Below are 12,974 nucleotides of genomic sequence, written 5' to 3'. Positions count from 1 at the left end.
CTTGGGCCGCTGCCTCCGCCGCCGCCGCTTGCTGCCCGCGCGCCGCCGGGCCGGCCCATGGAGATGTGATTTTTAAATGTTCCACCTGGTTACAGGGTATATGGATATGCAAAAATTCATCAAGCTGAACAACTTAAGATCCGTTCACTTTATAGATTTCACTGAAGACATTTCATACATTAATTTTTAAAACTGTAGTTAATTTTACACTAATTTTTAAATAAATGAATAGAAGAAAAAATTTAGATATCAGCACATATGTCTGTTTCAAGATTACAATTTGAATTTGTGGGAAAAGTTACTTGGATGTTCATAAATGATGCAGAAGACAGTTGGGAATAAGCAACACATGAATATATGTACATCTGTTGATCTGTAATCATGGTTCTTAAGCTGCAAGGCAGCGAACTCTGATGACATCTGTAATCTTACACATTTCCTACTGTGGAAGGCTGTGGCGACTTCCTCACCTAGAAGCAGCTCCGGGTTTTTCAGCAGCGCAAGGCCGGCGATCATGGCTTTGTGGTGTTCGCAGCACAGGTAACTCTTATCAATGGACTGCCCCTGAGCTGCAGGGAGGTCCTCTGGGGTATCAGCAGGCCGATGCTTCTTCCTGTCCTTTTTCCGTTTCTTCTGGGCTAGATCAGAGACAGAGACGAATGAGCTTGTGTGAGGTATGCCACTCCTTGGAAAGTAAGGCACGCGAGCAGCAGTGTGCTGCAGCTGGCTGGCTGAGACTCGGGAACCAGTGGTGAAATATGCAGGCATTCTGTGAACAGGCTGACATGCTGATAGCTTGAAATCTGTCCGTGGTGGCCATTTTTATGCACAGAAATTAGCGAACAGTACAATTCGTGGCTTTTTTTCCCCCAAAGAGTTGGTGGTCCAACATTTAACACATGCCAGGGTGTCAGAAAAGGGAAGTGGCAAAGAAAACACCCAAAAACTGAGAACACTGGGATACTTGAGTGAGGGGAGCTAATACTTCTTTAGGGAACATAAAGCTGCTCACAGGAGAGGAGTTTACTCATGAGTTTTTTTAAGCAGAAAAGAACTTAAAGTTACTAATTACTGCCTCTGTGCCAATTATTGCACCAGGACTCTTACTCCTGTAGCTTTTATAACCCTCTTATTCCAATTCTCAGCAGATAGAAAATCTGGCAGTGCAGCTAGGATTTGAATATGGGACCGCCTGTCTCCAACACCTACCATCTTTCAACTGCATCGCACAGATGGTAATGCACACCACCCCAGTGGACAAGGACACTACAAATGTTCACAGAAGGGGGAAAATCCTACAAAAGGTCCCTTTACATTTCCTCTCCCTACTCTCTCAACTGAACCAGGACAGAGTGAACAGCTGGTTTTGCTGTTTTCCTAGGGACCAGCTGCACTCCACAGCAGCGTTGGGCAGCGATGTGTGAGGGGCAGCCTGATTTAACATAACAATCAGAAAAGTTAAATCACTTTTTAACACATTCTCCTTCTTCTTACCAATACCCCCGTAGGAAAATCACTCCCAGGAGAATTAAGTGACTAGGATCTTGACAACAATGGGGGGAAGAAAACTTGAAACCCAAATTGGAGGGGAATATCTTCTTTGAAGCAATTTTACTCATTTTTTTGGTAAGATGAAGCTGAACCAACCTGCACCTCAAGTGACCCAACGACAGCTCAGGAACCCAGCAAACACAGGTGCACTTGACCAGGGGACACCCCTCAAGAGAAAACCGTCCTGCAGAGAGTCACCTGACCCTGAGCTCTGGGCAAACCCAGGACCTCACGAGATTCTGAACTCTCTCTTTTCACTCTCCTTCCAGATGGCCTTGCCAACACGACAGCATGGTCATCAGGCAAAGGAAACTTCCAAGAATCAGAAAAGCCAATTTCAAATTCCAAGCCTGAGTCTCTGGGCCTCAAAAGGGAAGTTATACTGGAGAGGTGGAAGGGAGGAACGTTCACCTCTACTCTATACATCTGATTTGTGAACTGATTACAATAAGCAAGTATTGCTTTTGAAGTACAAATATATACACCGGGGAAAACAGCAGGTGAAACAAACGATTGCTTTCCCCCTTAGGGGGTGTTTCTGAGCAGCACCTGGGAGATCACTTAAAAGGGATCCTAGAGAACATGGTCTGGATCTACCCTGTCCAAGCCTGTAACCCTGGCTACCTGTGTCTATTTACATTTAAATATAAGTTCATTGGAAATAAATAAGATTAAAGATGTAGCTCTTTAATAGTCATACCAGCCATGTTCCTAATGCTCAGCATCCACACTGGACAGCTCACTAGGTATTAAATATTTCCTTCACTGCATAAAGTTCTATTGGACAGCACTGGACTAGGTGACGTCCAGGGCACCCACCAACTCTACAATCCTCTAAACCAGGTGCTAGGAGGTGGCTGTAAGGAGGAGAGCAGGCCTACTGAATTAATATACAGACGCATATTGAGCAACTTATAAAATAGGTGGTCTCTGAACTCCAGGCATTAAGGCGATCACATTTATTTGGTAAACTACCACACCCCACTCCTTATCATTTTAGAACTAGGCTTTGCTCAAGAGGAGAATATCGACCCCTTTCTGTTCATCACCACTCACACTCTAACAGCCCAGAAGATAAGAGGATGACCCACGGAGCCATGTGCCTCTGGTCTGTCCTACAACTCCGCCAAGCTCGCAAGTCTTTCTGGCCACCCCACGTTGTCCATATCGCATCCTCAGGGACACCGCCACCACGTCCACGACGCCTCACCTCTGTGAGACACATCCTGCAGCAGCCTGGCTTCTGACTGCACCACGTTCCTGTTGCTGAGGAAGATGAGCCGCCGGAAGTAGCGCTTGTCACCTCCCTGCACGTCCTCGATGACGTAGTCGCCGCTCAAGGGGCTGCAGGCTTGGTGCTGAACGATCCGGACCCCAATGTCCCCACCCACAGACAGGAAGGGCACCTGAAGGAACAGCAGAGCTGTCGTCGAAAGGCCAGCTCCATTGAGAAAGATGAGAAAGTCTAATCCCTTGCCTTTGTGTCTCTGTGAGGAATCCCCACATCAAGGTCCTGTGTAGCAATGACTCCAAAGATTCGCCACTCCGTCAAAGTACTTTTCTGGGGCATTTGACTAGATCTCAAAAAGCTTAATCCATCTTTTTGAAAACCAACTGAATAAAGATTCCCCAAACCATTAGTGAAATGCAGTTGGTTCTCCACAAGAAAAACAGGAGTTTCTCAAGAGTAATTTCTAAAAGGACTTTAAACAGTCCAAGACAATGAAAGTGAGAAGCAACCCTGAAGAAGGACCAGAACCATGAGAGAAGGAATGTGAGCTGGGATAAAGGTGCCAAAATCCACGGGCAAAGCAACCTTTCCAAATCTGGAGAAATTTCTCCCTTCCCCCAGTGATTCTCATCTTTTTCCTGCATTCTACTAAACAGGAAAAAAAGAAAATGAGGAAAAAAATACATTCCCCCCTAAACTTTTCCATTCCCTTCCCAATCTTCACACTTAATTCTTTTTAAAGACTTACAGGAATATTTAATCATCATGAGGGACTCCAAACTTTGAGAGAAAATTCACAAAAGAACCTTCCCACAAGCTCTGGGTCTCTCTAATGACACTAACCCCAGTCTTCAGAAAGCATCACAGACTTACTAATCTGTAAGCACAAAGTCAGCCTTGTGGGCAGAACCACAGGCTGAGAACCCAGGAGACTGGCTTGTCTTCTTTCCAGGTCTATTACTATAGCACCAAGACTCCAGGTAGGTTGTCTTTCCCATCTATCAAGAAGGACAAACTTTTTCTATAAAGTCCTTGCAGTAAAGTCAATCACCCTGTCTTATGACCAGGATAGCACAAGACAGACAGTGTCAACTGATAATACCATATCACCATTTTGGCAAAAACCTTCAGTTCCCTTCCTAGAGAAACATCAAACCCATGGAGTTAATATTCTGAAAATTAAGGTGAGCTCTTTTGGCCCTTTCCCATTCTACCTCACACAATGACGGTTCTAAGGAGGAAAATGGCCAAGGAAATCCTGTGCAAAGTGCATTAGGAGAAGAACTGTCTGAGTAATCCACAGTGTGAGGAGCTGGAGGTACAGACTTCCTTCGTGCTGTCCGAGAGGCCCTGCAGACAGATGCTACTATGGGTCTCAATAAAGGCAATCACTCACCTTCCACTCACTGCCTGGGACATAATTTCTACCCACTTAGCTCTTAGCTGCCGATATGCCCTCTGGGAACAGTCTAGGGTCACAGACCCTAGTCCTAGCTTCTTCCAAGACAACCTCTGCCTTCCTGACTCTTAATACGACTTCTCCAGAGACCCTGAAAGCTGCTCCCCAAGCCTTCTTACCTGCAGCTGGGCGGGCATCCCAGCCGGGGCCAGCTCCATGACTCTGGCTGACAGCTCGGCCTGGATGCTGTCCATGCCTTCATACTGCTGACCTCGGTGAAGGGCCACTGTGATCAACCTCCTGAAGCCTGCACTGGCTGCCAGCTGCTTCCGGCCCTCCTCCATGCCAAACAGCCACTCTGTCTCCCGACCCTGGGGGACTGGAAAGAGGCATTTCTTGACAGGGAGTCCTGGGTTCAAGCCCACAATCAACATGCCCCACGTGGCAGAGAGCCAGGCCATCCCTTCCAACTGTGACCTACTGAGGGGCTATCAATTCCCTAGTGCACAAGGCCCACTGCCAGCAGACCTATGGCAGGACCCATGGGAAAAAAGTGTGGGTGTGTAAGCGGAGGGAGGCAAGTACCAAGTGTAAGAAAAATAGTAATAATGCTAACATTTCTTACATGCCAGGCATGATTCCAAACAGTTTACAAACAGAAACTAATCAAATCTTCACAAAAGCCCAAGATGCAGGAAGCATTATTACTATTTCCATTTTATAAACGAGAAAATTAAGACGCAGAAGTTACTGTATTTGCCCAAGTTCACGCAGCTAGTAACTGGCTAAGCTAGGACTCAAACCCAGGCAGTCCAGCCCCAGAATCCATGCTCACATCCACTACACTATTTGTTCCCACAGGTGGACAGTCAGGATAAGGGAATACTTGGAAAAATGGATTCCATGTTGGGAAACCAATTACCAGCATGACGTATCAACACTTCACATTTGTCTAGAATATTCTACTTTTGAAAGCATTTCCTCTTACTATCTCTGTTGATCATTACTAAAGTGAACCTGCTATCATTTACCCCTTTCAATAAAAACACTAACATTTGTAAAACCTATCACGTGCCAGGCACTATTCTAAGACCTTTTATGCTTTTCACAACTACAGAAGACAGTTATGACCTCACTTTATAGAGGAGAAAACTGAGGCACAGAAAGAACACTAACTCATCCAGTAGCATCCCAAAGGGACTGAGCCAGGAATGGAAACCAGCCTGGTCCCAGAGCTGCCTTTTTCAGCAGCTACTCTGACCTATTTGCATAAACTCAGCAGAGAAGCACAGAGACTTCTCCAGGTCATGCTGCTCACAGGCTACAAGGCTCCTTGCTTCTATTACTCTGTTACAAAGTAACATCTCTACAACAGCTTGACCTGCCTAAATTTATCTGTATTACTTTTCCCTACTCCAGGCCAACCCCATTCTCACACTTCATCAGGCCTTTGCCATGGAAGATGGGAAGACATAAACCTCAGATTCAAGCAGGCAGCTCCCCCTTCCTTATGCCGTGGCCAGTCTAACCTCTCAAAGTACAGCCCCCTTGCAAAATCAAGCCAGCCAAGGCATACCCATCCACCAAATCCCCAGATCCAGCCCCGGTAAGCCAGCCCCCTTCAGGAAAGAGAGGGAGCAATCCCAACTCACTGATGAAAATGGCAAAATGATTGTCCCGCGATGGTTTCACAGTGGGGCTGTCCACCACGTGGAGGGTGTAGCGTGGCTCCCCCGTGTCCCCATTGCACAAGTCCAGGGACACACTCCCCAGCCCGGCCTTGCGGTACAGCTGGCTGCACAGCCAGGCATATTGCTGCCGCTCCCGCACCGCCTCGGCCAGCTGCTCAGCACTCTCCAGCCGCACAGGCTTGCCCTGCTCCTGAGCACACAGCTCAAAGATCTGAAGGGCAGAGCCAGTGACCGGCCTGAACTTGGTCATGATGAAGGCAAAGACAGGCAGGGAGAACCGAGGCTCTGCTTCCAACAGCTGGTCCTGGCTGCTGGCCACCTGGTGCACCCTCACCATCCACCCCTCCCGAGAGAAGTGACCCACTGCTTTCTTCAGGACGTGAGCCTGAGCCAGGGAGATGCAGAGGTAGCGACCGCCCACCTGCAGGACACGGCCAACCTCAGCCAGCATCCTGTCCACCTGCTGCAGGGTCTTCTCCTCCTCATCTGTCAGGACAGCATCCAGGGTGCCCTTGTCCAACACCACCTGGAACGAGGCGTCGGGGAACTCCATCTGTGTCATGTCCATCTTCAAGAAGCTCATCCTGGGCCGTCGGCTGGCATTGCGCTCCTTCATTTGCTTGATGACGACCTCGCTAATGTCAATATTCACTATATCCTGATAGCCCACATCATACAGCTGCTCACTTAGCTCTGAGTTACCACACCCAACCACTAGCACCTAGGGAGAAAAAAAAAAACAAGATGGAGGTGATCAAGGCAAAGGAATGAGAACACCATTACAGAGTTGATTCTAGGCTCTATCGGAATTCACTAGTAACAAATCAGATTTAGCCATAATAATGCAAGTTACACAGAAGCCGACTAACCAGGGTTGTTCTTTTCTCTGAATCAAACATTTACTACTCAAGAATTGATAGAAAGTCACAGAATCCAAATTCAGTAGTTACAACTGAAATCTCCTATTTGTTTTACAGTTGAAAATGTAACTTACAAAACAGAAAGAGACTCACAGACTTAGAGAAGGTACTTATGGTTGCAAAGAGGAAGGATAGGGGCAAGGAATAATTTGAGAGTTTGCAATGAACATGTATACACTGCTATATTTAAAATGGATAACCAACAAGAAACTACTGTATAGCACATGGAACTCTTCTCAATGTTGTGTGGCAGCCTGGATGACAGGGGAGTTTGGAAAATGGATAATGTATATGTATGGCTGAGTCCTCTTTGCTATTTACCTGAAACTACTGCAAAACTGTTACTCGCCTAGGTGGCAAGAATACACAGAAGAACTATACAAAAAAGATCTTCATGACTCAGATAACTACGATAGTGTGATCACTCACCTAGAGCCAGACATCCTGGAATGTGAAGTCAAGTAGGCCTTAGGAAGCATCACTATGAACAAAGCTAGTAGAGGTGATGGAATTTCAGCTGAGCTATTTCAAATCCTAAAGGATGATGCTGTGAAAGTGCTGCACTCAATATGCCAGCAAATTTGGAAAACTAAGTAGTGGCCACAGGACTGGAAAAAGTCAGTTTTCATTCCTATCCCAAAGAAGGGCAATGCCAAAGAATGTTCAGACTACCACACAATTGCACTCATCTCACATGCTAGTAAAGTAATGCTCAAAATCCTCCAAGCCAAGCTTCAACAGCACATGAACCGTGAACTTCCAGATGATCAAGCTGGATTTAGAAAAAACAGAGGAACCAGAGATCAAATTCCCAATATCCATTGGATCATAGAAAAAATCAAGAGCATTCCAGAAAACATCTACTTGGGTCTTATTGACTACACCAAAGCCTTTGACAGTGTAGATCACAACAAACTATGGAAAATTCTTTAAGAGATTGGAATACTAGATCATCTTACCTACCTCGTGAGAAATCTGTATGCAGGTCAAGAAGCAACAGTTAGAACCAACATGGAACAACAGACTGGTTCCAAATTGGGAAAGGAGTACGTCAAAGTTGTATATTATCACCCTGCTTATTTAACTTCTATGCAGAGTACATCATGAGAAATGCCCGGCTGAATGAAGTACAAGCTGGAATCAAGATTGCCAGGAGAAATATCAATAACCTCAGATATGCAGATGACACCACCCTTATGGCAGAAAGTGAAGAGGAACTGAAGAGCCTCTTGATAAAAGTGAAAGAAGAGAGTGAAAAAGTTTGCTTAAAACTCAACATTCAGAAAACCAAGATCATGGCATCCAGTCCCATCACTTCATGGTAAATAGATGGGGAAACAATGGAGACAGTGACAGACTTTATTTTGGGCTCCAAAATCACTGCAGATGATGACCGCAGCCATGAAATTAAAAGACGCTTGCTCCTTGGAAAAAAAGCTATGACCAACCTAGACAGCACATTAAAAAGCAGAGACATTACTTTACCAACAAAGGTCTGTCTAGTCAAAGCTATAGAGAAGGCCACGGTACCCCACTCCAGTACTCTTGCCTGGAAAATCCCATGGATGGAGGAGCCTGGTGGGCTGCAGTCCATGGGGTTGCTAAGAGTCAGACACAACTGAGCGACTTCACTTTCACTTTTCAATTTCACACATTGGAGAAGGAAATGGCAGCCCACTCCAGTGTTCTTGCCTGGAGAATCCCAGGGACTGGGGGGAGCCAGGTGGGCTGCCGTGTCTATGGGGTCGCTAAGAGTCGGACACGACTGAAGCGACTTAGCAGCAGCAGCAGTCAAAGCTATGGTTTTTCCAGTTAATCATGTATGGATGTGATAGTTGGACTATAAAGAAAGCTCAGCGCCAAAGAATTGATGCTTTTGAACTGTGGTGTTGGAGAAGACTCTTGAGAGTCCCTTGGACTGCAAGGAGATCAAACCAGTCAATCCTAAAGGAAATCAAGTCCTGAATATTCATTGGAAGGATTGATGCTGAAGCTGAAACTCCAATACTTTGGCCACCTGATGTGAAGAAATGACTCATTGGAAGTGAAGAAATGACTCATTGGAAAAGACCCTGATGCTGGGAAACATTGAAGGCAGGAGAAGGGGACAACAGAGGATGAAATGGTTGGATGGCATCACCGACTTGATGAACATGAATTTGAACAAGCTCTGAGAGTTGGTGATGAACAGGGAAGCCTGGCATGCTGCAGTCCTAGGGGTTGCAAAAAGTTGGATACAACTGAGTGACTGAACTGAATTGAACTGAACCCCAATACAAAAAGTTAAAAAAAAAAAAAACTGGGTCTGGCATAATCCTATTCCACTCATGCCTTGGGTTCCAGCTCATGATATTCTGCTATTTCCTGAAGTGAAACTTAAAACACAAATTGTTGCCTCCGTCTGTACTGAACAATCTCCCATTGATCCTTCAAAATTCTGCCCCATCTCTGGAAAAGCATGGTACTGTGACAATTGCATAAGCGTTTAAGCTAGGTAGGCCTAAGTCTAAATCCCCACATGAGCATTTACTACATTTATGACCTTGGGCAAGAAACTGCCTCTCAGAGCCTCAGTTTCTGCATCTGTAGAATTCTTGTACTATCCACTCACATTGAAATGTATTCTGAGAACTCAATGACTGCACACACACACACACACACACACACACACGCAGCCCCCAGCATAAAGTCTGGCTCTTAAGACTTTCTTCCTTGAATGTTTGTTTTCTACCCTCTTCCTTCCCTACTTCCAGTACAACCCCATTTCTGTCCAACCTATTACTGTACTTATCACTTCTGGAATGTGCCCAGGGTTTATATATCAACGCATTTGCCGCTAAAGGGATGAGCACAGCGCCTTAAAGTGTGGGCTCACAACAACTGTTTGATAACAGATTAATTTATCAGTAAAGCCACGGATTCTACCAGTTCTCACAAGAACTATTTGGTAACAGATTAATTTATCAGTAAAGCCACGGATTCTACCAGTTCCCCGGGCATTCACAGTGACAGAAAAGCACACTTTCTTCACTAGGAGGAGCTTCCTAGGTTCCACTACTTAGTAAGTCATTCTTCCTGTGAGGTTACTAATTCAAGAATGATCTGGGGGTGGAAGCTGTTATCTGAAAACCGTAGAAGGATATTTTGTAATTACCTTTTAGCCGGAATGTTGCATGAACTGCTGAAAATACCGGCCCAGTTAGGGCCCCCACGCCGGTCACGGTCTACCAAATGCAGGATTTCTGTTTTCAGTTCCTACTTTCCAGAGTACACACCGGGCTGCCAGGCCGCGCTTACCTTTTCCCTGGGCTTGATGTATTTGTGCAGCACCCCGCACAGTTCCAGGTAGGTTCCATACCACTCGAAAGCTTTCTTTCCTCGCTGCTGGAAGAACTTCTCCCAATAGTCAACGGAGCCAAACTCCTTCGAGCTTTTAGGTAAGAGATTCATATTCCCACTACCCGAGCTGCGTCTTCAAGATTCCTGCTCCCTGTGTGGTACCATCAGAGGGGCTTTCCCACACGTTGGCTCTGGGACACCGCTGCGGGAATTCTTTCCACGGACAAACAGCCTCATTTATTTGTTTCCAACTCCAAATCCAAAGCGATGATCCTTACACGCTCACCGCACCCGCGAGACACTGACCCTAAGAAACGTTCATCCCTTGATCCACGCCCAGTGCCCCGACCCACGTGGGGAGCCCCCTCACACTTTTTCAGAGTTCGGTTTCAGAACCGGCTATCATATCCGGGTACGAGGCTTCGCGATTGGTCGGTTGCCCAGACCATCCAAGCAGCTCATTGGTCAGTAATTTTCGTTCCTGACACCTAAGTGGCTACAACGACCTCGCCTCACACCGGCGACTCCGTCGCTGGCTCCTCGCGTTTATTTACGTGAGCCGGAACGGGGCGGGGCCGCGGGCCGGAGGCGGGGCGGAAGCCGGGCTGTCCCAGTGAGCTCCCCACGGGGGCAGCCTTCTCAGCTCTGGGCGCTCCGGCCTTGGGAGAGACCTCCACCCAAGCTCGGTGCTCCTCACCTCGGTGTTTCGTCTCTGAACTCTCTTTCTAATCAACAGCCATCCAAGGGCTGAGCGCCGCTGTCAGGTTCACACTGGAGGAGGGGACCTCCGAAAGGAAAAACCTGTAGATTAGAAGGAAGGAGCCTGTGCCGATTCACCAGGTCTATTTCCCAAGAATTTGCATTTCTAACCAGTTCCCTGGTGTTACCAATGATGTGATACCCAGGGACCACACTTTGAGAACTGCTGTTAAGAGATAAGGTAAAATGGATGTTTCCAACTCCACAATTTTAAGAGACTATCTAAAAGTCCTCTACGAGAACCTGAAAAAACATGTATTTTCATGTACCACTTGCTGAGTGCACATTATTTCCTCTCTACTTAAGGTGAACTGGAAGGAGGCTTGTTTTAGGTAAGCCTCAGAGGCTTCAGCTACGGCAGCATGCAGGGTTCCTAAGGGGTGTGACATCTGTTCTTTCAAAGAGCGCTTATTGAGAGCAGACACTGTGCTTGAATTGTTCCCCAATACCAAAGTGACAAAACAACATAGCCTCTGCCTTCTCCCCTCAAGTATTGATTCAACATTTTAAGGGTGTAAATATGCGTCCATCACTGTGGTGAAAGCTAAGGATGCAGTAGTAAGGAAGACAACAGTATGGAAGAACACATCAAACAGTTATAAAAAAGAATCTGTAATGAGGATCTGAGAATAAGTGCTGTGAAGGAGAAGTATAAGCGTCCACGAAAGTAGATCTCTTTCGAAATGTCTTAATTTAGGGGGTGACTAGAGAAGGCTTTCCTAAGGAAGAGACAAAAAGATTTTAAAAGATTTTGTAATCTTGCTGCTGCTAAGTCACTTCAGTCATGTCCGACTCTGTGCAACCCCATAGACGGCAGCCCACCAGGCACCCCCTTCCCTAGGATTCTCCAGGCAGGAACACTGGAGTGGGTTGCCATTTCCTTCTCCAATGCATGAAAGTGGAAAGTGAAAGTGAAGTCGCTCTGTCCTGCCCTACTCTTAGGCTGCATGGACTGCAGCCTACCAGGTTCCTCCGTCCATGGGATTTTCCAGGCAAGAGTACTGGAGTAGGGTGCCATTGCCTTCTCCTTTTGTAATCTTACTGCTTTGGTAAATATTGCACACCTAAACTTGTTCCTGTAGTATCAGGATGACATAGGAAAGAACCAAGAAGTATTCTCAACCTCTGGAAGTCTTTTCAGGAACCTTTAGCTGCTGCTTTTCCCTCTGTCTCTATTGTCATTTCTTATAAGGAAATGATACTGGAAATGGTCATAAGTGATTTCGATCACAGCCCAAGCTCCAGCCCCTTATTTAATGCCCTAAAAATACAATTAATTTTGGCACTGTATCTAAGACCAAGAGGGGAAGTAACTCACCTGTCACCATCTGTGTGCTTGCTCCCTTCTTTAAGCTTAGGAAAGCAGTAACAACCAAAGCACTTTAAACTAAAAAACATGTAGGGAAGTTTCCTAAAAGTGTTTGAATGACTAATGCAGAAATACTTTAGATCTAACACTAGACTCTGTTTTTAAAATACCCATAAGTAAAACATTTCTTTCAAGTTTTGCCAATGAAATGTAATTAGTCCGTGTGTTGTCATTAGTATCATTAATTTAAGCCAATTAGATATTAAAATATTTTGTTTTATTAGGATCCTCTGAGTGGTTACCAGTATGTATGATTTTTTTAAATTGAAGTGTAGATGTACAACATTATATGTTACATGTATAAAATACAGTGATTCACAACTTTTTAAAGTTATATTCCATTTATCAGTTCAGTTCAGTCGCTCAGTCGTGTCCGACTGTTTGCGACCCCATGAATGGCAGCACGCCAGGCCTCCCTGTCCATCACCAACTCCCGGAGTTCACTCAGACTCACGTCCATCGAGTCAGTGATGCCATCCAGCCATCTCATTCTCTGTCATCCCCTTCTCCTCCTGCCCCCAATACCTCCCAGCATCAGAGTCTTTTCCAACGAGTCAACTCTTCGCATGAGGTGGCCAAAGTACTGGAGTTTCAGCTTAAGCATCATTCCTTCCAAAGAAATCCCAGGGCTGATCTCCTTCAGATGGACTGGTTGGATCTCCTTGCAGTCCAAGGGACTCTCAAGAGTCTTCTCCAACACCACAGTTCAAAAGCA

General features: G+C 45.9%; 1 protein-coding gene across 2 annotated transcripts in view; it reads right to left on the bottom strand.

The window, feature by feature from the left end:
- Positions 1-10,636, bottom strand: part of METTL13 (methyltransferase like 13) — a 16,532-nt gene extending 5,896 nt beyond the window's left edge. The window contains exons 1-5 of one of the 2 annotated variants that reach the window (XM_010852090.1): positions 9,947-10,636; positions 5,834-6,593; positions 4,361-4,560; positions 2,762-2,957; positions 471-638 (exon numbers count right to left, since the gene is read on the bottom strand). In XM_010852090.1, the coding sequence (XP_010850392.1) occupies positions 471-638; positions 2,762-2,957; positions 4,361-4,560; positions 5,834-6,488 (1,219 nt within the window). In that variant the 5' untranslated portion in view covers positions 6,489-6,593; positions 9,947-10,636. The remainder of the gene's footprint in view (positions 1-470; positions 639-2,761; positions 2,958-4,360; positions 4,561-5,833; positions 6,594-9,946) is intronic. The other variant, XM_010852086.1, reaches the window with a different exon arrangement.
- Positions 10,637-12,974: the final 2,338 nt, after the last annotated feature.

This window comes from Bison bison, unplaced genomic scaffold (genome assembly GCF_000754665.1).
Source record: "Bison bison bison isolate TAMUID 2011002044 unplaced genomic scaffold, Bison_UMD1.0 scf7180017851926, whole genome shotgun sequence".
Classification (NCBI taxonomy): domain Eukaryota; kingdom Metazoa; phylum Chordata; class Mammalia; order Artiodactyla; family Bovidae; genus Bison; species Bison bison.
This window is presented reverse-complemented; position numbering and strand designations above follow the sequence as displayed.